Source organism: Homalodisca vitripennis, chromosome 2 (genome assembly GCF_021130785.1).
Source record: "Homalodisca vitripennis isolate AUS2020 chromosome 2, UT_GWSS_2.1, whole genome shotgun sequence".
In the NCBI taxonomy this organism is placed as follows: domain Eukaryota; kingdom Metazoa; phylum Arthropoda; class Insecta; order Hemiptera; family Cicadellidae; genus Homalodisca; species Homalodisca vitripennis.
The window spans coordinates 188,977,567-189,003,240 of NC_060208.1; the positions used below are offsets into that span (position 1 = coordinate 188,977,567).

Consider the following 25,674-nt stretch of genomic DNA (forward strand, 5'->3'; position numbering starts at 1 on the left):
ACCTTTTGTTATCAAGCAGTTTTTCATCGTTTTGGACATACGACTTTTCTTGGACGTATTCATTTGGACTGAGATGTTGACAAGGAATGTCTAGAAATTCTCTAGCAACAAACATAGCTAATAGACAACACGGGGGGTCCTACTATAAACTGATCCACTAATCCAGTTATAGGTCTGCGCAGGAATGTCCTGCAATCCAATGCTGCAAAGGCCGATAGTAAATTAGCAAAATGCAGTAGAAGGCCACTAGTTAAGATAGCAGTTTATGCTCGTGTCCGGCGATAAATATTCGAAATCCGGCGATAGCAGCCCGCCCAGTTAACCACAGGGACATCGCCTCGCAGACCTCGCCATATCCAGTAACTTCCAGCCCCCAGCTGCCATAACAATTTCCTTCCGACCTTTCTTGCAGACGCGTTCCGCTCGCTTTCGGATAAGCAACCGATCATTACAACGTGCTTGTGAGAATTTATGGTGTCCTTAAAGGGGATTATTACGGAGAATAATGTGTTCTGGTGACCACTTCATAACACTATTGCCGACCTGTCGTGTGTCTTCGGCTCTTCGTTATGCAGTCATATACTGACAGTCAGATATTAGAGAACGTAGCAGATCATGTTGTACTTTCTCCTATATGGTTCACTGACCGAACTGATACCGTTCGGACAGAAAGAGTAAATTAAATACTTTAAAATCGATGTTATTAAATCGCCAATAGTCTTAACAATACACAATCTTAAATGAAGATCAATGAAACCGGTTAAATACAATGTACAAAGACATTTTTATTCTCTTTTTTTATCTCTTTCCGCCACCATAACTTGAATGCGGTTATAAATAAAGAGAAGTGAAACTGTTAAGAAACAATAATCTAATAATAACATAGGCTTAATGGAAACGAACAATGTTCTGTAGGCTACTGCAAAAATGACCATATCGAGACAGCATTTTGAATAAGGGATTCAATTACCCCTGTCAATATACAGGCTGTTTCAGGAGAGGTTAGCACAACCTGAAGTTATTGAAGACAATAAAATAAACAAATACGTGTAAGAAAATAATGATATTACTCCGTATAATGTCTCTATATCCATGTGTGTTCTTTTATTTAAAACATCACAATCAAATCGGTTACTGCAAATACGTCGAAACCTGTCATTTTATGTTAAGCTTATCAAAAGGATATTCACAAAAAATTAATAAACAATATCACTTTAGGTTACAAATAGTTTCGAGCAACATTTAATAGTGTTAAGAATGAAATATTTCGAACATTTTTAATCTTACAACAGTTTTTAAGAATGATGTCAAACATTTTGTTGGAAAATGAATGTCAAATCCAATCTTATTGTATTTGTTTTAATGAGTTTGAAATTAAAAGAGTTATGGCTATTTTAGTTGTCGTTTGTACAAATACTTTTTCTCTCATTATAAATTTTCTATTTTAATTAAGAACAGCTGTTAATAAGGCAACATGTATTAAATAGACAACTACCGGTACAGCCCTTGGATCTGACAATACTCTTTCTACGCGTAAGCAAAAATAATTGAAAAAATAAAAACACCCAACTACTAACATTACCGTAAGTCTTGTAATGTTTAATCAAATAGGATACCGTTGAATTTTTCATTAAATTTCCAACGAACGTCTTGCAAATCCTTGTAGGACTAGCATTTTTTAAATATTTTATTTTGTAAACTTTGAAATGCCTACATTTTTATTAGAACGTGATATTATTTTGTTAATATTTTGTCACGCAAAGTTTCAAGTTCATCGCAATTGCACAACCTTTTCGTGCGGTTGGCAACATTGAGTATGATTCTTCTGCAAGTCCTCGTTTACTCGTAGTAACCAAGGCGACCGTTATCACAGGATTGTAGTGTCAAGGTGAGTTATGGCCTGCGAGGTGATGGTAACAAGAGGCAAATGTAGCATCAATCACCGGGCGCGTGTGGTGGCGCGTGCGCGTGCGTGAGAAGAGATCAGCCACGGCCTCATACTTCACACCTCATATCATCCGCCGTAATGAATGACTCGGCGGCTCGAGTACGATGTTATACACTGTGTCCTCTCCTCGTATCAGAGATTTGAAAATAGCTTCCTTCTACAACAAATAGGTGCATAGAGTCTAAATTGGTCAATAAGATCAGTGTTTCAACTTCTTTACCGGCAAACTGGTTGTTTGTTAACGGAAAGTAACTTTTAATTAATCAAAGTAATTGGCTAATTAACTTAAACTGCACGTATTACAAATTCTACAATAATTAGCTAATTAGCTCAAGAAACTAAACATGAAACCCAACAATTTGCTGCAGCGACTTTCCGCTAATTTCACTTGCAGCTCCAGGAACAACTCTGTATGGAAGATCGGTGAAAGCAATAATAGTGACAACATTAACAAGCGTTCTATTCAAACTTTCTCTTTACTTATCTTTGATGCATCCATAGCAATTTGATTAATGCTGCCGTTCCCGGCTTTATTTCATGGCTTTGAGGATTTAATATGTATTTGAGAAGTAAATATTATTTTGCGTGCATTGTAACAATAGTATCATACAGTTCTACAAGAAATGAATATCAGGACACTTTGCACATAAATAAAACTGGTCTCGACCCAGTTTTTCAATCCCACAGGAATTATGAGAATTCTTTTGCTAACTCGAAGAATTACGGTTTTACTTGAGCTGTTTTATCCCTAACGAATTATCAGGCCAAAATGATTTAATGGGAATTGTCGTGTTTAACTAATTGGGTTTATAATTAGTGATATTGACAACAGGACGATATTGACGATTAGTGGTATTAACTAGTATTTATAATTAATTAATGATATTGACAAGAGGCCGATATTAACTATTTGTAGTCAATATTGACAAATATTTATAATTGTTTATTTATTTGTTATTAGGGCGTTCGCTGCGATCTAATACTAGTACAGTCTAATTTTTTGAGCACCAATATTACAAGTTCTGCTCAAGTTTCAATGTAACCTCTTTTTTGTATCAGAATTGTGAGACTGGTATATCATTCTTGTTCATTTCAAATGTGAAACAAAAAATTGATAAAACATAAACCCATACATTTGCTACATCCAGTACTAAGCCAGCTTGTTCATTATTTATAATATTGTAAAATAGTATTACCGTGGAAATGAATAATAAATAATTGAGGGAATATATATGGCGGCAACAGAAAGTCAAAATGTGATAGCTTAATTTGATTAATGGTAATATTTTAAGATTTGTGTTTTTATAAAAAAATAAGGGTAGCGTAGATCCGTATCGGATATTGATCATGGAATTTATCGTAATTAGTCTCCACTAAAAAAGAGACAGCATGGCAAAAAATTTAAAATTTAAAAATGCACTATTTTCACGAAATTGATTACTTAGATTTATCACAGCATCTCCCTTTCTCATAATTTTATTTTAAATTGCCATAATATTATTTTATGCCACTTTTAATTATGGAAAAGATGTCAAATGAGCAATTGCTAGACATGTCCTAGATGTTGGCCTGTCTAAAATTCTAATATTGATTTGTAGGAAATGGTTGAGGACAACCGACTATTAGCAGCCATCAAATCACGCGAAGGCGGTCAGTAGTCAGTAGTGAGTAGTCAGTAGCCAGCCTGGCGTCCTGCCAAATAAACAGTTCCAGTAGAAAACTGTGCCGTTCTGATATTGCTCATTCGGCTCGAACCTGGATTTGTAATTGGATTTCATTCCTTCCCGTTTTCGGCGTTAATACAGTAGACTGATCGATGCTGATGACCGACCTTCATTTTGTCAAAAGCAGAAAATTGAATCAATTTCCCCACGGGCTTATTGAAACTGTAGAGCTTCCGTTCCTTTGTCATACTGTAATAAAAGTCTTATGGTTAATGATATAATAAAGTAGTATGGTTATTCCCAACCATTTTCCAATTTAAAACTTGAAATTTTACTGCAAATTTAAAGTGAAACGCATTGTTTCAAGTAAAACTGAATTGTTTGTTCTTTATTTCCATGATAATTTTACCGTCCTTTTAGATAATAAAATGTTTTTTTTTTCTTGATACTTGCCCCAAATAATTCGTACTATTTTACTGCTTTCATGTGTAAAACTAATGTTTAAAGTTGTTAACTTGGATTTTTTAAATTTATTTTTAATGAAGCATAAGTAAATTTTTATTGAACTTACAAGATGATTGCAACTAAATATGTCCTAAATAATCCATTCAAATGTTGCAGTTGTAGTTCTGATAGTTTTTTTTTTTTAATTTATGAGGGAAATGGTAACTCAAAATACGAGTTTTGGACATTTTTTGTTAAAGCATGTTCGCAGAAATACCTATTTATATTTGTAGTTTAATCTGAAGACTGTGTTCGGATTGGACTTAATTTAAATTGACAATAATGTTTTTAGTCTGCAAAATGGTTTCAAGTAACGGTACCGGGGCCCCTATAGACAGCGAGTACGAGGACACAATCATATCTAGGTACGAAATATTACGCAATCTCCGGAGATTATATGATCAAACTGACTGGAAGCGATGACGACCAGACTTGCTAGCGTGTGCTCATTTTAAATAATGACATCATCTTCCGGTACAAGATATATCCGGTGAACCAAGTCTACTGCCGCCAGAGGAAGCTCTCTATTAATGTACAACGTCTGTGGAAGTAGTGGAAGGTTCAAAACTGACCAGGATGACGACAAAAGCAATCTTGGGTATAAATCTGGATGGCCAACAGCGTATTAGGCCCATAATATTATGACTATCAATGAAGACTATCAATGGATAATTTGAAAAGGAAATTATTATGGTTGTATTTTAGCCGAAACTGTAATTGGAAGAAAGGTTTATGAAATAGAATAGGATGTCATAATTTATATCATGAATATTTATACATTATTGCAGATAACAATGAAGTATTTGATAGTATTTAACTTAAACAAAAGGTTTTAAATATATTACAGTTAAGTAACAAGTTTAGCATAAGTGGTTTATATTTAGTACAAAAATATCGTATTTATTTGCATATGTAGAGTGTACATTACACATTAACGTGTGCATTTTAAATCACGTTGTTATCCTTCCTTTCCACAATATACAAGTCAAAGAACAAAAACTCGTTTTACTCCCACTCTCCTGAGCCTAATCAACTTATTTAGTTTATGAACTTAGCTTTAATTTTAACTTAAGCATCACTTCTGTTCAACGGGCACAATTTCAGTAATGGTTTCTTTCAGCCTACTAAAGGCTGAAGAGGAAAACATGGTTTGTAATAATCGAGGTACAGGAAATACCAGTATTACTTTCACGAGCGGTGAAAGCCATTCTCGGCTTAAGCAGAAATCTCAAAGAAGAGGAAATGCTGGCGGATAGTTGTACAGAGATAATAATCACTTAACTCGTCACGGCCAACCGTTCTTACTGGAGTCATCATGCAAACCAGTTAAAGAGCCGAAGTATCGAACCTGTTACGTCCTACAGTTGAATATTCAGCACTCAATATCGCGTTAAATATCTCATAACGATAGCTTCCATTACGCTTTCATTACGTTCGCAACATTATACGCCGTAGACTTCACTGCGAGGACCCAGCAGGAGGAGTCACGCGAAAGCGGTATAAAGTGGATATCCCCGTCATTTGCAATAAAGGGGGGGGTCAGGCGGCTTAGAGCGTGGTAGGAAAATCTGTACTGGAGTTTATGATTTGGTGACCCTTGACCCGTAAAGCCGGGTATCTGCATAACACGTCCAGTGGTATACGGGTCAGCAGGACTGCTGGGCACCAGGATGACCGCTAGCTAACCGTTCTTTCGTCACTAATTGATATGCCGTTTACGGTGGCTCGGATGTGATTATGGAATAGTAAACCGCATCAGCAGTAAGCGAGGGTGAGTTGCAGAACGTCCCGAGTGTCACGGTCCTCGACTGTCTGTTTCGGGGGGACGAATTGTGCAAGCCTGCGGTGTCTGCTAGTGAGAAACTTCTACTTGTAACAGTTCCATTACACATACTTAAGTAAACCTTACACGACTTAATTTTCTGGAGATTTTCCGCTCTGTATAAAATCTCGGTTATGAGTGTTCAACAAACTTTCTAAAAGCAGATGTTTACACCCACAAAAATATCATTAACAATTTCGCATGAACGTAATTCCGAAAAGGAAAGGTCTGTAGATGATAAGATATATTTAAAAAGATACTAATTAAGAATGTAATCGTCTTACGGGTTGGTATCACGAAAAATTCTTGTTCTGCTTTACAGAGTTTGAAAAGTTGCCAGTGAAATTTTTCGAAGTCTGTGGTTTATCAGACTTTAGTATTATGTACCTTGACATAAGTAATTTCAAACAGTATTAGGATATTATAACTTTTAATATAAAAACAATATGGGACCTAAAGCTTCTATCTTATTAAACTTTTGAAAAAAAAACATTTTATTTTATGAGCAACAAGAATCCTTTCCAGCTCTCAAGCAACAGATTTGACATCCCTTGATATGGAGCGAGTAAGAGTGGCAAGCGATGAGGGATTAATCCAGCGGGACGCCAAGCAATTTCCCGGGAATCGACGAAGTCCCGGGCAAGAGTGTGAGGTGTCCACCTGGACTCCACACCTGGACCTCCGCTCTCACGGCAGACGGGAACAAATCGCCAAATGATATTCGACATTCTTGTGTGAATGGCTCTGCTCCCATTCCTAGGCTCCATCGGTCACGGCGGCCACAGGTGCTGGACGCTGGAGGACTTTGAGACTCATCCTGGAGTCATCTGGAGGCTAAGGAGTCTGTTTCAGTTACCGTTCCTTTCTTAGAACCCTGCAGTTAAACGGCTCTTTGTTACATAAACATGAGCAAACAGTTTTGTCGCCGTTATTAGCTGTGTTTTATGGTTTGCTGTGACCCATACTGCTTTGAATACATACCTTGTGTTATTCCAGAATACATAGTAACATTACTAATTAAATATCGTACAAAACCAAAACTACGGTAATCATCATATCATAAGATACCATTAGATCCATGCTTATTGATTAGATATTTAAATCTATAGCCATTTAATAGGCGGCCTACACTCGTTATTCGGTTGTTTTATCGAACAATTCGATGTATTATCCAACTTCGATATGTTAGAAATGGTACACAATAAGAGTTATAATAAATTACCGTAACAAGAAGAATCCCGTACATTACAATTTAAAAAACATAAATTTAACACTAACATTACACAACAACAAAACCAACTATGGGGTTGACTTAGATATCAAAGAAACCTTACAATATTTATAACTTGCCCAGCTTGATATCAGTAAGTAACCACTTTTGTGAAATGGAGGAAAGAATTCTCCCCATGGATGACTAGGAGCCAAAGCCACATGTTGAAGCACTTAAGCAAATCTCGTCAAAACATTTTAACAATCAAGATTTAAGATTGACTATTAGTTACCCGAATCAATATCATAGATTACCTTATTACATTTCAATGGCAAATAAGTTATATTTATCACTAGCGTTCATGTAAATGAGAGTTTTACCACAAAATAAATTAAATTGTAAATAGCGAATTTCTAGTGCCATAGGCAAGGATCAGTATTTGCTACTATTAAAATTAGCTCTCATAACTTACGTAAAGTAGGTAAAATAAAAATTCTGCAATTGGCCATTTTAAGTTTCTAGGTACAGAGACCTGGCTATCGATGTTTCTAACCTTTGGCATTATAAATTTTACGACGTACATACGGGCTGTTGCGAATTGTTTATTTTTAAACGCCATAAAATCCGTTCAAGGTAAAATTTACTAATGTTCAATGTATTATTTCATTCTTAACCTGACTACAACATAAAAATGTAAAGTTTAAACTGCTTGATAACTAAAAATTGGTTCTTTTTTAAGTTAGTTATTGACGAGAGAAGGTTTGACAGGATAACAGGATTTCGGACATTTGCCATCGTTATATGTTACAAAAGGTATAACACAACGTTTCAAGGATTTAAATCTATCCTCTCTCAGATAGATCGTCAGATAGGGGGGGGGGGCTTATTAGTACATATAAAAAGTAAGGCCAACTGGTCATGTTTAACATTCTCAGTTGGTAAATATTTTGTGTTACTACATTTACAAATTGTATGATTTTTATTTCTATTATTAATTAAGGATTTTACCTTTATAATCACCTTTCTTGTCAACACTGGTATATTTTTAAATTGTTACAAAAACTAGTTATGTCTTTCGTATACACGAAGTTTAATTTCTTTACATGTTCTCTCGCTACTGTCTCTAGTATTACAACAACTTATAACTTGACTATGTTTTCTAATGTATTATGTTTTCATTACTTGATTACAGTAATAAGTATTTTAAATTTCGACAAAACTGATAATTGTGAACATATATTGATTGCTCCATGCCAATGCACACAGAACGCACACTATAATCTGCTATAAAAATGAAGCCAGATGTGTTACTGGCTCAGTGAGTATTGTTGAGTAAGACATAATAAGAACAGTTGTTATGATTTATATTTTTCATATGATAAACGTTATTCCACGGAAAGAGGCCAGAGCGACCCACGCTCCGGCCGAGGCCCCGAGGCGAGAGCTGCCCACTATCTACGGTTATCGCTGAAATTTCCAAAGCCTGAATTCTAAGTGAATTCATTTGGCGATAAAAATTCTTGTAGACAAGACACTAAATTCCCAGCTTTGCCTCGGACTGGGGGTGGTCCGGACTCGAATCTCGCTTAGTAAGAGTATAATGGCGGCTAGTTGGTTGTAGAAGAAACACATTATAAAACAAACATAAACGTTTCAAGCCGTTTTGTTGGTTAAAGTTCGTAACCATCACTAAAACAGGTTAATATTATTACATCTAAATCAACTTTTAGGAAGAGATACGAAAATGTATTAATACTTGCTAAATATACCATATTGAAATTAAATTGCAATACTGTGTGTAATAAGATCTGTATTTTTCTTTGCTACATAAAAACATTTATTTAAATTAAGAAGACAAATATTCATCAAACAACTTTTTTTACTTTCGAAGAATAAACATGAAAAAGTGTTATTGAATGTCGGTAGACTTTGGCTGTATTAAAATGTTCATATTGTTAAATGATATATCATCGTTGTACGAGTATATTTTGCGGAGAACACATATCAGATTTAAACCTCAGTGAGGCGTTGCCACTATAATCTGCGTGGAAGATATACATAACAGAGAAAGTAGTTTCGAAAACCCACGCCTCTTCTTCGCGATCTTTTATGGTGGTAATTGCTGCGTGTTCTTACCCCGTTAGGTCTATAATAAAAGAGTGAAAGTATATGAAATTTGTTTGAAATTATGAAAGGCTTTGATAAACCTATATTTTTCACAGCGATCAATTTCTGCAACTGGTTTTCCCACAAGCAGTATTGTTCTTCAAAATTCACCACCACCTTGAATTTCTTTTTACTACTTACTTGCATTTTGATTTTCATACTTTTACTCATTATCACACCTAACAGGATCCTAGACATTTTGTCTACAATTAAATAAAATGTATTAATGTGCTAACAAAATAATTATATGCACTAATAAAGGCATTTTTGTAATTGCTGTTTATACTTATGCAATCCGTTAGAGCGTCTTTAATACAAGTCAGAAAATTTGTTCACATTTGAATTTTAAGGAAAAAGATAAAGTAGGATCAATTCTTCTTCACAGAAATGATTGCATCGCAGGGACATTAATGGACAAACCTCTACTTCCAGGTGCACCAATGTGTAATGTGTAATATTTTAGGCTGCTACTGCAGACATTCAAGATATTCATAATGTTGTTGTGTTATTGTTATTTTGTACTATATACCAGTAGAAAGACATTTTATATCCTAAACGTCGTGAAAGTACGGACCCAAAGTCTACCCCACGAAGGTCCAAGATAGCCCAGAAACATCGTGTGGACAGTTACACAGACAAGTACAGTATCGTAACAGTACCGCTGGTCGACTATTTCACAGCAGACCGACTCGGCAGATGGGTTATTGAATGTTTTTCTGATATACGGTGACGGGAGAGGAGATGGGCCCTGACCAACACGCGTGGGAACTGATGTCTACTCAGCGTGGAACCGGGGGTTTGTTAATTGTGGAGAAATGCAGGTCACCATTTCGCAACAATGAAACACTTTCACAGTTCAGCTCTGAGTCCGTTGCGAGAAATGCTTCATTAAATATTTCGCTGGCTGGAACTAGCCATCCCTTGTAGCTGAATGTCTCAGCTCTTCACCCCAGGTTCGAATTCCAGTTTGGGTGCGGCATTTAGGCACGATTATAAGTAAACTTGTGAGCTTTGCCTTAAGTAATGTAATAAACTGTTCTATATTACAGTCTTAACCCATCCACATACAGTTTAGAAAACTGAGCCTTCATACATAAGATTTAGTGAATTTTTTGAAGCTATTAAATAAATACAACACGGCTATACAAAGTTCAAGTGTTGCTTGACCTTGACATGCAGTATTCATAATAATAAAACTCATTAATATTAACTAAATTGCTTGTAATTATAATATAAAAACATTTGGAATACTATACATCCAATAATTTATATTGAACTATAATATATAAAACAAATATGAAGAAGAAACATACTGTTCAGGAGTGATACACACAATTAAAGCATTAAACTGGGTACATATACACAGAATTTGTACATGTATAATTGTACTATTCTTGCAGTGTATTTAATCTGTGAACTGTTTAATGCGATGTCATATTCCATATATAATTTCTAGTATTTAAACCCCACGGAAAGAACATTACTGAATGGGAAACAAAAACATAACTAAAATATTACCTTATTTCATTAAATAATATTTTTTCTTTATAAATATTACCGTGTTGTGTTATTTATATGTTTTTAATGTATGTAGCACAGATTAAAACAGTAGTTTCACAATCATACATATTCTATTTTGTAAAAACACCATCTATTAAGGGATCCTAGAAAAATTACTACTGGACATGTACTTTAAAAAAGCCACAACTTTACACTCCATGTAAGTATGCAAGAAAAAATTTCGTTTTGCAAAACATATTTACGACCATATATTTTTGTTTTATTTTATTGTTTTTCTGAGAAAAAATGAACTTTTACAAAAATAATTTAAATTTTTACATTTCACTACTAACTGTCAATTTATTTTCTTGAAAATACAATGGATTTGCACAGTTTATGGGAACTTATATTTTGACTTAACTTTTTTTCCATTTGGAACATTGTATTTTTAAAACTACGTTTTAATTTGGCACGGAGTTTACGACAGCAATTCCCCGCACGTAATCGCTTTATCCCGTGTTCTTTCCCACAGCGACCTTAAACTGCTATCGGCGTGTTTATGAGGAGGAAACTGGCATTCTAGCAGCCCGAGATCGCGGATCGTAACATTCTGTACGGGGCAGACCGATATATAGCTACTGCAGCACAGCGGTAGCTACAGCACATGGATCTCGTAGCATTACAGGTAACGAGCCATTCATTACAGACGTTTGTGGACTTAATACAGAAGATACACCTGTCTTCTCAGGCCTAGGTACGAGTCATAACAGTTTCCGCCTGTGCTGAAACAGGAGAATTCTTGTACCAGTTCTTTCCTTGCTCAGATATCCGACAACAGCTTGGCTACGCTCCCATGAACTTCAACATTAACCTTTCAAAATATAAGTTCATTAAAAATATAACGATTGAATTGGCTTTTAATATGAATAATATTCATCTACTTACAACACATTTTAAATATTTACGCAAATACAATTAAAACAGGCATGCAAAAAGTTTCTTGCACACAATTACAGTTATTTTACAGTTCAAGTTGATTAGTTGTATTTTAGAGATGTTCTGCATTATTAATTTAACAGCTGGCTGTAGTGGTGGCCATATGGCCATGTTGCAATTTTTTTCTTATTTGGATAAGGATGACCGTGAATTTAAATTTAGATAAAATTTTACATTAATCCAAATATTCTTTGTTTGAAGGTTATTTTTGACGATGGAAGGATTGTGAAGGAAACAGGATTTTTCCGGACATTTGCCATCGTTCAGTGAAACAAGAAATCAGTAACACTACGTTTCGAGATCTGCAATCTGATTTCTTCTTCAGGTAAAGAACTAACCTAATACATAATTACAAACTAGGTTAAAATAAACTAATCTTACCAAAGCGTTGTGGCACGCCTAAGTCAGGAATCACAACCACCATGTTGTTTGTCAACTTCACTAACTCTATAAACATGCACTTAATAAGAAACTATACACAACACTAATTATTAAAACTGAACTACGGAATACAGGTCACAATACGTCTTCATTCGTCTACTAACCACCTACGACTGACCAGAGGGCACATGGTGGTTGTTATTCCTGACTTAGGCGTGCCACAACGCTTTGGTAAGATTTGTTTATTTTAACCTAGTTTGTAATTATGTATTAGGTTAGTTCTTTACCTGAAGAAGAGATCAGATTGCAGATCTCGAAACGTAGTGTTACTGATTCCTTGTTTCACTGAACGATGGCAAATGTCCGGAAAAATCCTGTTTCCTACACAATCCAAATATGTTCTCTGATAATTAAAAAGTAAAGGAGAATCAGGTCCGTCACTAAACTAAGCATTACTTCCCCATTCATAGCTTTATTTGTAAAACCATGGAGATTCTTTGTTGGCCTTTGGTTGTGTGAATTAAATACATCAGTACAATCAGAAAACCTAATTATAATATTTTACTAACACTATATTAATTCTATTTAAAATGTTGTATAGTTAATACGAGTTCTTTTGTATATAATGATGTAAAACTCAGAGAAAGACAACAAACGCGTCAGTGGTTAATAATTTATTACAAGGTGTCATCTGGTCACAGCAAATTTAGTAGGATATACGTGCGTGTGTACTTGCGTGTGTACGTACGTGTTTGTGTGGGTGTCGTGTCAATGTCATGTTATGTTATATTGCACACCTCCGCCAACTCACACAGACTTACAGAGTGAGTCTGTCTCTCGATCACTCAACATTACAATTCTTGTATGTTATGTAGTTTATCTACACTGCCATTGTCACGTAAATATCATTATGGAATTCATGTTTTAAATCCTTTACATCAAATTAACAATTAGTCATAACAATAATTAAACCAATTTAGATAATAATATTATTAAATTATAACAAAAAAGTACTGTTTGAAAATAAAAATAAGGTGTCAACTTTGTGGGTATTACAAATTTAAACACTGGCAATAATGTATCTGAATTTGCTAAGGCGATGGAATAACATAGTTCTCTAACGAAAACATTACACGGATATGTTAAAATTAAAGCAAACCACTATATGTTTACACATTGCAGATAACTGAAGTTTTCAAACAATACGTTAAAATTGTTATACAGAGACAATTTAACAAATGAACATAACTGTCGAAACAAAATGACATTGTATGAATATTGAATGTTGTACAATCTTGACCTAGACGAACCAATGAAGTAGATACCTAGGACCAAACAACTTAATTCGCTAATAATGTCTCACCTAGGTCTGATAGTCAGGTCAGGCCGCGAACAATGTTCCGGTGATACATTCATGTATCAGCCGGTCTATGGTCGAAGTCATGTGATGTTTTCATAATCAATTATTATTAATTATATTGATGTCTTTATTACGGACAAGTATTAATAAGTTTGCATATCATGATTTTAAAATTTATATATTAAACGAGATATCAAGGAAAACTGTATTTTATAAATCTATTGAGAGTGGCTTTACTAAATAATCACTGATGTTAAAACGTACTCCCGCTAGAGTACAATTGACACATAACACGTTCACTACCATAACTTATTGTAGTATGTCAATATACATTTGTGCCGAACCCTCAATATACATGAATAGGTTAATATTTATTCACCTGTTTTACCTTCTTGCCAAAAATATATAAACTTTAATTAATTATCTTTATAAGTTAATTTTCAAATAAATGTAGCAAAAATTAAATTAAACTGTAAAAAAGTTTTAATAGTAGTGTTTGGACTCTGCTGTTATTTGTTAGAAATTTATATACGTAATATGAATTATCATTTGCTCAATAGGTAAGCTATGAAGGTTAAAATAATGTTGTACTTAAATAGATGACGCTACGTATTAAAATGATACATTTATTTAATTGCATAGTTTTCTTTTTCATACAATTGAGACAATTTATATCAGACTCAGTTCAATTCCATCGATGTAAACATTATTTTAATTTTTGTTATTTTAAGAGGCCGATCCTTTTTATCCCTAATAAACTCGTCACCATTGGAACAGGCTTGTGTGAGTATCCTATAAAAGAAAAAAGGAACAGAGTCGGTGCATCACTAGGTCGATAGTATTTATAACAAGTAATAGATCTGACTCAGACTCCAAGTCTGATGCCCTAGACCCAGACCCTGAGGCAACCTGTCTCCAAACTCAACAGTCATGCTACACTACCATAGGACAGGTGCTATGACTATAAAACCCGGCAAGATTAAGGAGCAAGCAGAGAAAGAGCGTGATGGGGTTTCCGTCGTTCGTCTATCCAAGCAAGTTCCATAAACTTCCAAGACGGATGTTGAGATATAAGTCATGAACAGGATAGAAGTTTATTCCGCACACAGTTTATTGCCTATGTAATAAATCACTACGAACTCGAATAATGGAGTATATTGAGATGACTTTTACTAAAAATTATCAACACTACAGTATACAAAATTTCACACTTTTAGTGAGTTATCAAAGTTGGGGCTGTTGTTCAAGGTATGTTTTAGTGACTAAAGAATCCAATAATAAATAGTTTAAATAGAACTAGCAAAAGAGTTGCAAAAGCTTGCGTTATTATTATTTTATATCATTTTTAAGTTATAATTATTTAAAATTTTATAATTAAACAAGGACCACGTGTCACGTAACAGGCTTTGGCGAAGTTGCATGCAAAACTTTCACGAATGTAACTCATTTCATTTCGGGATATCCTACCGGAAAACAGACCTATAGAAAATCAGACAGAAAAGAACTTTTTCAGCCTTCAGACAGAGGTAAGTGAAATTTTGTAAGATCCCTGATTGAAAGGTTTTATTGACAGTCGAATAAATAATAACGATGCAAATAACGTGCACCACCATCAAAATAATTCTTCTCTGTGTATAAATTAAGTTCCAGACAAAAATCAAAGTCTTTAGATGTAATTGTTTTCCAGATATCCTGCAGATAGGATACGTTGAAGCTCAGCTAAATTCCATAGAGTGGTATGCACGATTATAAACCAGATGCTTCCTATGTGGAAATTAAATTACATACAATATTTGAAGCCATAGATCAATTCGCTCCAGAGATAACCGGTGGAAATAGGCAGGCAGATATAGATAGAATAAAAGGCAAACAAAAAACAAAGTAAAGCCCTTTGAGTGATTGCAAAATATACAAAGTTTTCAGCTCAATTTATTTTTAAGATATCGCTCTGAGACAGGCTTTGCTAACGCTCAGATAAATTCCTTTAAGGGACATAGACCTCGATTTTGTCTCTGTAGAAATTAAGTTTCATGCAAAATTTAAAGACTAAAGGTGAAACTGTTCTCAAGACATTGTGAAGACAATTACTATCTCTCAGTTATATTTTCATCTAATCAACTATTCCATAACCGTAGACATACAACCGAATAAGTTCACCGAACCTAACGGGGAAGTGTGCATAAGCGTGCATTTGTTTAAAAACAACAACTGTGACTCTAGTCGCGAACTTCCTTAGAAGGAAAGTATCAAAGTCGATAAAGGTGGAGTACACAGCAATAAAAACCTTAGATAAATGTTGAAGCTGTGACGGATGTTGTAGTTGCTCTTCCACTATAAAATACGAGCAGTTAACTTGCGTCAACCAGTCAGGATGTTGTCTGGGGACCTGCTATAGAGTGACCGTGAACTGACTGCTTGGTTGATCAGGGCCAGTGCGAACTGCTGGTTTTATAGTTGGAGTCAGAGTATCCAAAACCAGAAAAGGACTTTCCAGCATACAATAAGATTGGATGCTGTCCCAATAGATCGACAAAACTAGATGTTCTTTTACATGCCAATAATTATCGATAACATTTTTAAAACTATTCAAAAAATGTCTCCTAAGATCTAAAAACATATTTGATTGTTCAAACGTCCGTGCTGTTTAATAAAGTACAAGGACAAACATGTATTCGTAGTATTGTTGATTAACAGAATTGGATCACCGTAAAACAAAGGAGACTTTAATGCGTGGTTTTGCAGAAGCTGCGCTCAGTTTGGAAAATGGAGGGAGAAACACGAGGCTATAGAGTGTACAGTAGAGCGTAGAGAGTATATGATAGCACAATATTTACTATTCTTGTAAACTCAGAATTTAAATTTTTCTAAACTATACTGTATCCCTTATAAAAATATGAAACATTTTGTAGAAAGTGACCAAAGACAATGATTTTGAACAATATAAGTTTAAATATTATGTTATAAATATGAGATTTCCCGTAATTTTGCGACCGAAAAATAAGAGCATAAGTGTTAAGAGCATAAACCTCAAGGTCGTTTATCTACTGCCAGCTCTTAAGTGGACGCAGAATTAATTCTAAAATAGGAATGTGAATTAGATTCCCCATAGTAAACCATCCTAAACGAAACACGTTGGCATCATGATGCCTAATGGCTTTGAATCAATGATTCGATTCTTCGGAAAAAATCGCTTTAAAGAGATTGAACATCAGTGATAATGATCGAACACAAAACCATATGACTGGCCATGATAGTCTACGGCCAGCATGATTTATATTTTCCTCATATATAGAATTATATCCAGCACAAAGGCTTCAACACATATACACTTCTTTGAAAGCAAAGATCAAAGCAAATACGAGTACATAATATTCTCTTTCCTACTACATTATATCATTTTATATTATAGTGTAAGTTGGGAAGTTTAACTTTCAATCATTTTGGGAAATCCCATTGACGGAATGGAATCCTAACTAACAAGTGGGGGCGGTAAGGGTTGGGGCCCCCGCAAGGTTCTACATGGAGTCCCCCTCTTACAGAATATATTATTGTGGGGCCCGCATACCCGAGGGGTTCTCTTGCGCCATTAATGTAACTAACCTGTCAAGGCTCTCATAGTTAAGCCTATCGCATCTTTAAACTTGTGGATGTGCTCAAGAGCAATAAAGATGTTGATACTTAGATACCACTACAACACCTTGGAATTGCCGACGTTGACTACAGATATGGTCTAACATGCTCTCCAGAGCTGCGTACAGCCTCACTAATGGCACACGTCATCTACATCTTCAAAAACTAGGTCAACGTTACATTTCGTACTAAATATATCTTATACGAGCATGTAAGGCTACTAAAAGACCTAGGTGTGCATGTCAATGATGGTCTCATGTATTGGTATTGTATTGGTATTGGTATTGTATAGGTCTAAAACTCATTGTACAGTTGTTAGCCTTATTAAAATTGAAATTAGTTGTCATTATATTTTATAAACCTTATGGACACGTTTTTGATAATAAACAAGCCATTTTTAAAAAAACCTTTGAAACTCATAGTCAAGTATACATTTATGAAGCTGTATTGTAAGGTTTTCTGTTAGAAACAGTAGTCGCAGTAATTTTAAGCCAACTGTTGTACTTTCTTACTAGTAAAAACCGTAATTACCACAAACTTTGTCTTCGTTATCACTCTTTCAATGCTCAAAAATAATTCAATCCACCTTATGAAGTTATATCTACATTTATAACATTTTTATTTCAGTAAGTGCAAACTATAATGCGTTATATTATAGAACTGATAATTGTGTTACTTTATGTCGTACAGAATGCTTGCTAAATGTGTAATAAAAAAATTCATAAACGAAGACCTGTCATGTTTTAAGAGTTAAAATTAGTTTGTTTATAATTTACAGAATTTTGCATATTCTGGAGGACAGAGATCGCTTGTGCCTTTACCTAGGCTATGTTATGGAGGTATGTCCTTCTGCAAGTCTTGAAAATGTGTTATGATTGTTAATTATTACAAATAAGATTTATTGAGAACTACTGTTTTTTATAGTAGTTTTTGTAACTTCCTGCCATCTGAAGAAATTGTATTGGTTCTTTTTTAATTGTATGTGTTGTTATTATAGTAATGTGTATGTAATAATAGTTGTCAGTTTTGATACTTCCTACTATATGAGGAAATATTAAATCATTACATTTTCTGTTTTTGGCAGGAGTTCTTATTCAGGCTATTTAAATTGCTCACAAAATTTTCAAATTTGGAAAAATTAAATGAAAATTTCCCTTACTACAAGTTTTAGATTTCATGTCTTGTTATTTTAAAATTTTTACAATAACTCAACTTATTTTGTAAGAGATATGATTGCCATTTGCAGCCGCCTGTGTGTGCCATTCGTTTATTCCTTTATTGTTCTTATTAGGTAAGTTTTAATTAATTAAATGTTAACTAAAGGTATTCTGATGGCCTACAATTGAATTTTAATAATTTAGGTTATTTTGTCGGTTTTAAATGTTTAACTCCAATGTATAAATATACAACACAATTTTATTGGAACTTTTATTTATTGAGAATTAGTTTCACAAAATAAGACATGCATGGCATGTTTTATTATATACCAATCATAAGAGCATTTTTAAATGAACTACTCTCTGAGTGAAAGGTATATTAACTCATCAACTCTGAAAATGAATTAAAATCTAAGAAAAGGTTTATTTTGTAATATTTAACAAATTAGTTCAGTAGTTTCCATTCAATTGATTACATATTCTGAGTTTATTTATAAACATTACATTTGAAAATAAAACGTAAAAAGGTAAAGTTTAAGTTTTACTTTTTAGGTTTAAAATTTGCTGGTTTTGCAAAATGAAACAAATTTTAAAAATCGAATGACCCACATTTTACTTGCTAATATTAGTTACGTTTCAGAGAAATCGAGTTTCAAAGGAGGGAAATGTGTAATAATTAGTATGTAGTTAGGCCTATTCATTGGGAAGTTTTAATAGTCTAAATTTAAGTTTAGAACTCAAATTAAAAATTTTCTTTAAAGCTAAATTTTATTTTAAACTAAATAAAAATTCCAATTATTTATATTGGATACAAGATTTTACTTGAAGTGAACTTCATATTATTTTAAACATTTTTCTCAAATCCGATAATGATTCGGGGGAAAAGTGTTTTTACAATGCCTTTTTTAAAGTGTTACAATAGTACTCATAGTTTCTTAATATAATAAAAATTTGAAACAAAACGTCGCAGATAAATTTTGAAGTTCCTTAACGGACTGACTACCTCTAGGGTTACCCTGAGTAAAAAATATTATTAACTCATCGGATCGGGAAATGAGAATTTATATTTTTTGTATTAATTTTAAATAGATAACTGAACCCACGTCTGTAAAAATAACAATTATTTGGATGTGTATCGTATTTTACCTGGTGGGTGGACAATGTAGGGTTGCGCGTGCGCGTGTGTGAGCCGACACAGACAGACACTCGCGGGCTGGACGATGGAGATACACTGGCGGTGCCAGGAGAACGCTACCTGCTGCACCACACCACGGTCACCTGCCGCTATCACCACCGTCCGGCCCCAGTGGTGCCAACCTATCAACTTATCATCGCGACGAAAACATTTTACAAAAAATACCTTATTATCCTAGTACTGAACGTGTAATACTAATGTCACTTTTTTGACCATATACCTATACAAACACAGATTTCATAAAAAAATTGTATGCATTATAATTCTGTTATAACTGATTTCTGTTACAATTTTTCAGACTAATACATTGTATAATAAAGTGGTAGAAAATCAAAATTAATGACATTGAATACTGATGACATAGACAAAATATTGATTACACAAACCTTTATTTGAAATATTAAACTTCATAATACCAATGGATGGCATTGCTCAAGTGTTGTAAGGCAGACAGATTTTGAATTTTGATGGACTTGCCGAATCAATTTAACAACATAAGTATTCTCAGAAGAATTATAATTATACTAGACAGTTAATGGACTTTACTGAACTTAATGGACATGTAAATGTACATAATGAAAATACCCTGCAACATTTAGAAGTTAGCGTTATTTTTTACATACAAAGTTATGTTACATATATTAAATGTAAAAGATTTCAAAATGATCGTATGACGTATTCATTATTCTAATAGATACGGTCATATAATGTTTACTTGTTGCCTAAGGAACTTTGTAGGTCAGACCTTGCAATGATGTTCCTCTTGTGTTAGATGGATAGGAAAAACGAGTATTCCATGTTTTGGATACAATATTTTCAAATAAAATCATTCAACAATACAAACTATCGTAATTTTTTTCTACATTATAGAAATTGAGTAAAGACAGAATAATATAACACAGAAAATATGCTAAAGATATAATTAACACTATTTTATCCAAAACATAGAACTATTTTTAAATATTTGTATCTTAGGTTTATAGGGGAAATGAGTACTAAAATTGATTTCTTTTATTGAAATGTGAAAAATAGATGTAAAGGGGTCGACCCTTTATAGAATGGCTTAAGCTTAGGAATGAGTAATTTGAACTCAATATATTCAAATTACTTAAACACGTTGGCTTGCTTTTTAAAATTATCTTGGATGAATTATATAGGGAAACTGATTAGGAGAAGACAGTTTTAATGCCTCCATAATATGCAGTGCTTCCTATTTATTTATTTTTTAATCGAGTACATTTTTCTGTGCTGAACACAGCCGAAAACCTTTAAATTTGATTTAAATTTGAATTATTAATGCAGCCTAAATAATTTAGACCAAATTTAAATTTAACTATAAACTATTAGAAATTTCAGTGGAATTTATGTGGGAAATTTTGGTCATTGCTTTGTAGCCAAGAATCGAAACGCAATTAAAAATAAATTAAAACCGTATTTGTTGAGCCCAAGTAATTCTGCTTTAGATTTCCAGCAGTTCATGTTTCAGAAGCAACAGATATAGAAGTTAATTAATTATGGGGGTTATTAGGCAATATTTGAGAGTCAGCTCCAATCTTAACCAGACATTTTGAACAGGAATGTATTTATTTACCCAGGTGAAATATATTAAACAGTTGTATGAGTCGTTCCAATCTTTACCTGATAAAATAAAGACTTTTACTTGTATTTATAATTAAAACGTTAAGTGTTTAGTTCTTATTATCCATATCCGTATACTGTTACTGTTGATCACGTAATTTATGTTGGACCAACAGGTTTGTTGTAGATAAAACAGACGAGTGTAGTGCACGGCTAGCACGTGGTAGTGTGGTGTCGCGTTGACAGGTTACTGGACTGTTGCCAGTCGATCTATCTTGCTTCAGTTTCGGCTCGTATTGTAAAACGTATATCGAGTATCAAAAATTGTAATTTGTCGCAATAAGAGAACAACTGAATAAGAGTGGATTTGACTTAAATTAATGATTCTTTCACAACATTTACCATTGATAATCACATAGATAACTTTCTCACCAGCTTAAGGAACGTAGAAAACTACTAAAAACTGTTTTTAATCTTCAGTTGTCGAATGATTCATTAATGAATTTATTCCGGTATTACAAAACTACTTGTTTAACGACAGTATTTGGGAGTTCCGATGGCCGAGCGGTCTAAGATGTTGTGCTTTGAGTCTAAGTTAGAGATAGCTCAAGTTTGAATCCTATCTGTGACCGTTGCACATTTTATCTATACCATCGACCTTGTACTGGATCGAAACTCCGGCTTATTCTGTTTGATAAGATCCTCGTACAGGCCAGTGGCTCATGAGGACGGGAAAAGTATGGCTTAAAAGTGGATCGGCTTTTCCTTTTTCAAGAAAAAAACTTCATATTATGTAGTATGTTTTCATATCAAGTATCAATATTATGGTTGAGAATAGTTAAAAAATATAAAATTGCTTTAACATCCCTTTATTATCCCACTATTACTTTCAAAATTACCAATAAATGTTCACAAAACTATCAAAGTGATATTTAAAAAGTTTATCATCCAGAAATGTTGACCCAAGTGATAAGTTTACCTTTTCAGAAGGATTTTTTTACTAAAAGCGTCTTTAGTTACAAGTATCGAGATATCCGCAAATATCCCTGATGATACTGATGGTCAAGCGATCTTCAACAGAGAAATCATGCGTAACTCTCACATGCATAGCGTTGTTTCAAGCATCCCATAATCAGCAGCGGTGCTTGAAAAACCTCCATGCCTGCACCCTATACGTGCTAACTGGAATAGGGTCGGAAACTTTTGGGTTCATACAGGGATATCATCGGAAACTTACTTGGAAAACGTTTTTTTAAATATCTTTAAATAATAAAAATCAGTATTTCAATACTAGTAGACGACATATCAAGTGGTGAAACTCTTGCATAAGTATAAAAATAAGGTTAATGTTGAAAGTTTAACTACATATCCTTAGAATAAATAATGTCTCTTTCTACTATATATACAGTAAATATTAACACAATATTAAATACTGGACTCTCTGACGTAAAAGAAAGTCCCTGATAAGTAGCAGTTATCTTTTTTTATATTTTAATTATTACATCGAACAGGTGATTTTTGAAATAAATAGTTTAGTACTTGTTTTTACTTATGTAATGAACTACTCCTATTGTGTTTTATATTTTTAAATACCTTTTTTATTGTGCTATGTTTTTTTACGCGCAGGCCTGCACGTGAACTTCATGGGTCAACTTTCTATATGTTTCCAAAGTCTGATACGGCACCCACTTACTTGTGGAGTTCTCAAATGTCGCAGGATGTCGCTAGAAATACAGCTTTCTTGTTTATGAGCCGATTCCCGTAGAGGGGACTTTCGCTCGACCTTTGCCTTGGGTTTTGACCGTTACCAGTTTGTGTATGAAGGATTGCGGTTCTTTACTGCCGTGAAGGAGGAATCTGTCTGGCTAAGTGATTACCATCAGCGTTCGTTTAGGAGAAATTATTGTCCTGTATAAACACAAATTTGTGCTTAATTCAACGTCAAAACAACCATTCAGTATCGCACTAACTTAACAATTTAGAGAGCGAAACGAATGGCAGTAGAAAAATATTTTCAAAACCGTCATAATTTCTAGTAGTAGGAATACTGGAGTTGTTTGATATTACTTTTGTGAAACAATTTTAGAACTCTCACTCAAAACATGTTACAGATACATTGTAGTTTTAGTGTGAAAGTTTTCTCAAAGTCGTTTAAAGTCAAGTAATTACTTTATTTTGTACCACCCCACAATGTTTTCGAGTTAAGGATATTTTCATTTTGTTACATTTATTTTTTTAGGAGATTTTGTAAATGCCTTTAAGGTATGATTACTGGTATGTGAAATTTAATTCTTAAGACAGTTTATTGCAGATAACGAATTTTGCTAGTTTCACAATTTTTATTTTTAAAACAATAGTAATTACCAATCTCTGGCAAACCCCCATTTTTGTAATGCCACCATTCAGAAACTTTAAATTTTGGAAAATAATTTCATACATATGTTCCTTTTAACTTTAATTTATTCGAAAATATCTTTTTGATAGAAAGATCTTTAACATATATACATAACTTCACAATTAAAAAGGTTTATATTTAAATAAAGAACCTCAAATTTGGCACCCGCAATGAATATAGTGAAACTGTTTTCAACACAGATTTCATGTTTTTTTTTATTTTCCTTTGTTATAACTCATAATATGTGTATATAATACCTCGTCAATTTCATCTTGTAAGTACCGGAAAAAGAAATGAGAAGGAACACATATATTTTTATTTGTTATATATATAAAGTAACTTATAAATTTTTACACTACTTTTCATAAGAAACGCTGAGATATTTTAAAATTATATGTTAGACTATATTTTACGTCAAGTTACATTTTATGGAAATAATTGTGATAATTTTCTTGAAATTAATTTGATAAAAATTATACTATATAAAAAATTGGAAGTTTATCACCTCCTAATTTAATCTCCTCGCGGTTTTTAATAGCTTTAGAAGGTATGATTTATGTATGTATCAATGTTTGATGTGATATGTAGGACGCTCCCTCCTTCAAATATACGTAACTTCAGACGCAGACATTGGGGAATTTCGAAGTTTTTACTGCAATACATATATGGCTTCAAAAGGTGCCAGATTTTCAGTTATTCCCACGTGGATTTAAAATTCCTTCGTGTTCTATTTGAATTAATTAAATTCATAGATTCTATTTATCAAAGAATCTTTGAAACAGTTTAACCATTTATACATATTATCTAAAAATTTGAACAAATCGGAAACATTACATTGTTTTCTGTTAAATAAATATAGAACTAAAGATAAAGATATTCGTGTACAATATTTCAAGTCTGTAGTATATGTTCATTATCCGTGATTAGAAATAATCTCTCTTGTTTAGTGCACTACTGAGCATTGGCTGAGCATCACCGAAGACTATCACTCGTCGAGCGTCATTGGATTTGGCTGAGCGTCATTGAAGTGTACCACTTACTAAGATAAAAAATGTTTTTCTGTTTCCCCGGAGGTGTGAAACAAACATTATTGTCTGTCTGTCTACAGCTCAGTTATGAAATTTAGCATACAAATTCAGTAGGACCTGCTGCTCAACATGTGATTTGGCATATTTTTACGCTTCTTATTTTATCTAGTACGTCGAAGAAGATATAATTTTACTAACGATCTGTGACAAAAAAGGAGGTGGTATTGGCACTTCAAGCAGTAACACTTACGAGAAAGTTAGATATGAAAAACATAGATCTTTATTTACTCCATACTGTAGACATAGAATTTAACTAGAGTCATAAGTATTATGACTCTAGTTGATATCAAAATACCAACGCTTCAATAATTTGCATAAATTGAGAATTACGAGGCACGTCCAGAAAGTAAGTGTACTGGTACTGTCACAGAGTACACTACTGTGAGAGTACCAGTACACTTACTTTCTGGATGTGCCTCGTATTTACAATTTTGGTTGATTCCTATAATAATTAGCTAATTATTAGGTATATTACCAACCGATTAAAACCTGACAAAGGTCAGGGGAATATCTACTGGATATCCCTGCGATATATCGTATTACAATCTCCTGCGTGGAGGTCGGATGGACAGAACACTTGCTACTTGCTACAGTCGCACTTTCCTCACCAAGGTCGTCCTTCTGGTGAACACTTTCACTATGGTCGTTCCCATTGACACACGACCCACACAGCTCATACATTGTGTTATTCACTCATTCAGTTCTTTTGTTATCCGTCAGGCCATGATGAATATTTTTATACAGGTCTTATGACCAATATAAAAATGTTCACTAACACTCAGCCAAATCCTATAGAGTGACACGCACAGTCATCGAACTCAATTTTACCCGTATAGACATTCCATGCAAAATGTCAGGTCAGTTTGTTCTCGGGATATCGTGCATAAATATGAAAGGACAGATATGCCTCTCCAGTGATAGACTTCGTTAATGCTCAGCAAATTACTAGAACAGTTTAAAATATTAACACAATTACACTACAAATTTTAGAAACTATGAGTTATTACATCGATACAACGTTACCATACAAAAAGTAAATTGAAAAATAAAACAAACATATCAATAGTGTTTAAACATGTA

At 33.7% G+C, this 25,674-nt stretch overlaps 1 protein-coding gene across 1 annotated transcript in view; it reads right to left on the reverse strand.

Annotated features, from left to right (window-relative positions):
- LOC124355937 overlaps positions 1 to 25,275 on the reverse strand; it is a 122,536-nt gene extending 97,261 nt beyond the window's left edge. The window contains exons 1-2 of the mRNA XM_046807088.1: positions 25,203 to 25,275; positions 19,485 to 19,593 (exon numbers count right to left, since the gene is read on the reverse strand). Of these exons, the coding sequence (XP_046663044.1) occupies positions 19,485 to 19,593; positions 25,203 to 25,275 (182 nt within the window). The remainder of the gene's footprint in view (positions 1 to 19,484; positions 19,594 to 25,202) is intronic.
- Between the last annotated feature and the right edge of the window lie 399 nt (positions 25,276 to 25,674).